Source organism: Rhagoletis pomonella, unplaced genomic scaffold (genome assembly GCF_013731165.1).
Source record: "Rhagoletis pomonella isolate Grant_MI unplaced genomic scaffold, Rhpom_1.0 Rhpom_scaffold_00005, whole genome shotgun sequence".
Classification (NCBI taxonomy): domain Eukaryota; kingdom Metazoa; phylum Arthropoda; class Insecta; order Diptera; family Tephritidae; genus Rhagoletis; species Rhagoletis pomonella.
In genome coordinates, this window is record NW_023458559.1 from 24,797,186 (window position 1) to 24,798,849 (window position 1,664).

Here is a 1,664-nt window from a genome sequence, read left to right on the forward strand (position 1 = left end):
ATGAAACCAATAGGCATATGAAATGCAAATCCAATGATTTGAAATTTTGATTTTACCATGTTTTCTCATATCCTGTTTCCCAACGATATTCTTTTGGATCTTCTCCATCTATATCCGCCATTTTTATATATTTCTGCTAGGAACAACTTCAGGTCGAAAATATAAAGATTAGAAATTTAATAGCAATTTGTCCAAGAAAACGTATCTGCAAACAGCTGATAAATTCTTGTTTTTTTTGGACTCTACCTGCCAAGGCGTATTTATACAAGTTGGTTTTACTGGCGAATTAAGATTTTCGCCGCGGTACTTATTAATGTCAAAATTCAAGGCGAATTCATATTACACAGACGCACTCAAGGCGAATTTATACAAGGTGGTGTTGTAAAAGGTTCGTTCGCGTAGCTGTTAATTGTTCATGTTTAACCAAAACTTACAGGTTTTTGCGTTCGCGTACGCAAAAAACTTGCAAAGTAGGGGAAATTGAGAGAGCAAAGTGACATTTCATTTTGAGGGGAAGCTGTTAGTTTCTGTTGGAAAAATGTTTGCCAACAGCAATTTGCCAACAGGGAAACAGCTGATCAAAAAACAGCTGGTTGGCATTTACGCAAATCACAAAATTTAATTTGATGGTTTGGAAGATAAAAATTACAAAATGCGACAAATTAAACTTGTAAGAAATAAGTAGTTATTTGTTTAATCAATAAACTGTGTCAGTATAACACTTTGCGATGACTTTTCGTACGTTTTAAATTTTACACTTTTGTATGTAAACAAAAATTATATCAGCTGTTCGTCTAACTTGCAAGTGTCTGCAAATTTTCTGTTCGCGTACTATTTTGGATATTTCTCTCTTGTGAGCGAACAGATGACATTTCGCCGGAATTTGGCAGTTGGTTGGTTTCTGTTGGAGATTTTAAACGAACGCACCTAAAATCAGCAGATCTTTTCGTCTTACATGTATTTTGATTTTGCTTTTACTAATTTGACAGCACATCCATCAAAAGCAAAAACAAAATATATGTAAACTTTGGAGCGAATTGAGATTTGACATAACTCCCTCCATACAAAATACATATGGAGTGAGCAGAGAAGTGAGTTGCGAATAAGCAAGCTATAAGTTTAATTGTGTTAACAAGTTTAGTAAAGCGTTGTTATTGCTTTAACAAGTATTGTAAAGTGTTTTTACTGAATGAGCAAGTATTGTAAATTGTTTGTTGTACAATAAAGTTAATTGTACTACAATTTGGTCATCGTGAGCATTTATGTAACAATCCAGCGCAGAAAGGCTATAGCGAGAGAATGAGAGAATGTGATATAGACGCATGGACGAAAGACACGCGAGAAGGAAAGAAAGAAAAAAGTTATTGTGCCGAATACTGCGGCAACGAGAAGCGAACAACGAGAAATAGGCAGAATGTTCGAGGAATGACGTAGAATGTTCCACAAAGAGAAACGTCAAGTTGGATGAATACTGCGAACAGCGAGAGAAAGAGAATGAGCGATAAACTTCAGAATGTTCTAGAGTATATAAGGGCGCCGCCACAGCGAGGTGAGTTAGTTACAAGACAGCAAGCTACAAGTAAAGTGAGCAGAGAAGTGAGTTGCGAATAAGCAAGATATAAGTTTAATTGTGTTACCAAGTTTAGTTAAGCGCTGTTATTGCT

General features: G+C 35.7%; 1 protein-coding gene across 1 annotated transcript in view; it reads right to left on the minus strand.

The window, feature by feature from the left end:
* LOC118738780 (general transcription factor IIH subunit 2) overlaps positions 1 to 253 on the minus strand; it is a 3,496-nt gene extending 3,243 nt beyond the window's left edge. The window contains exon 1 of the mRNA XM_036469747.1: positions 57 to 253. Coding sequence (XP_036325640.1) covers positions 57 to 121 — 65 coding nt within the window. The 5' untranslated portion in view covers positions 122 to 253. The remainder of the gene's footprint in view (positions 1 to 56) is intronic.
* Between the last annotated feature and the right edge of the window lie 1,411 nt (positions 254 to 1,664).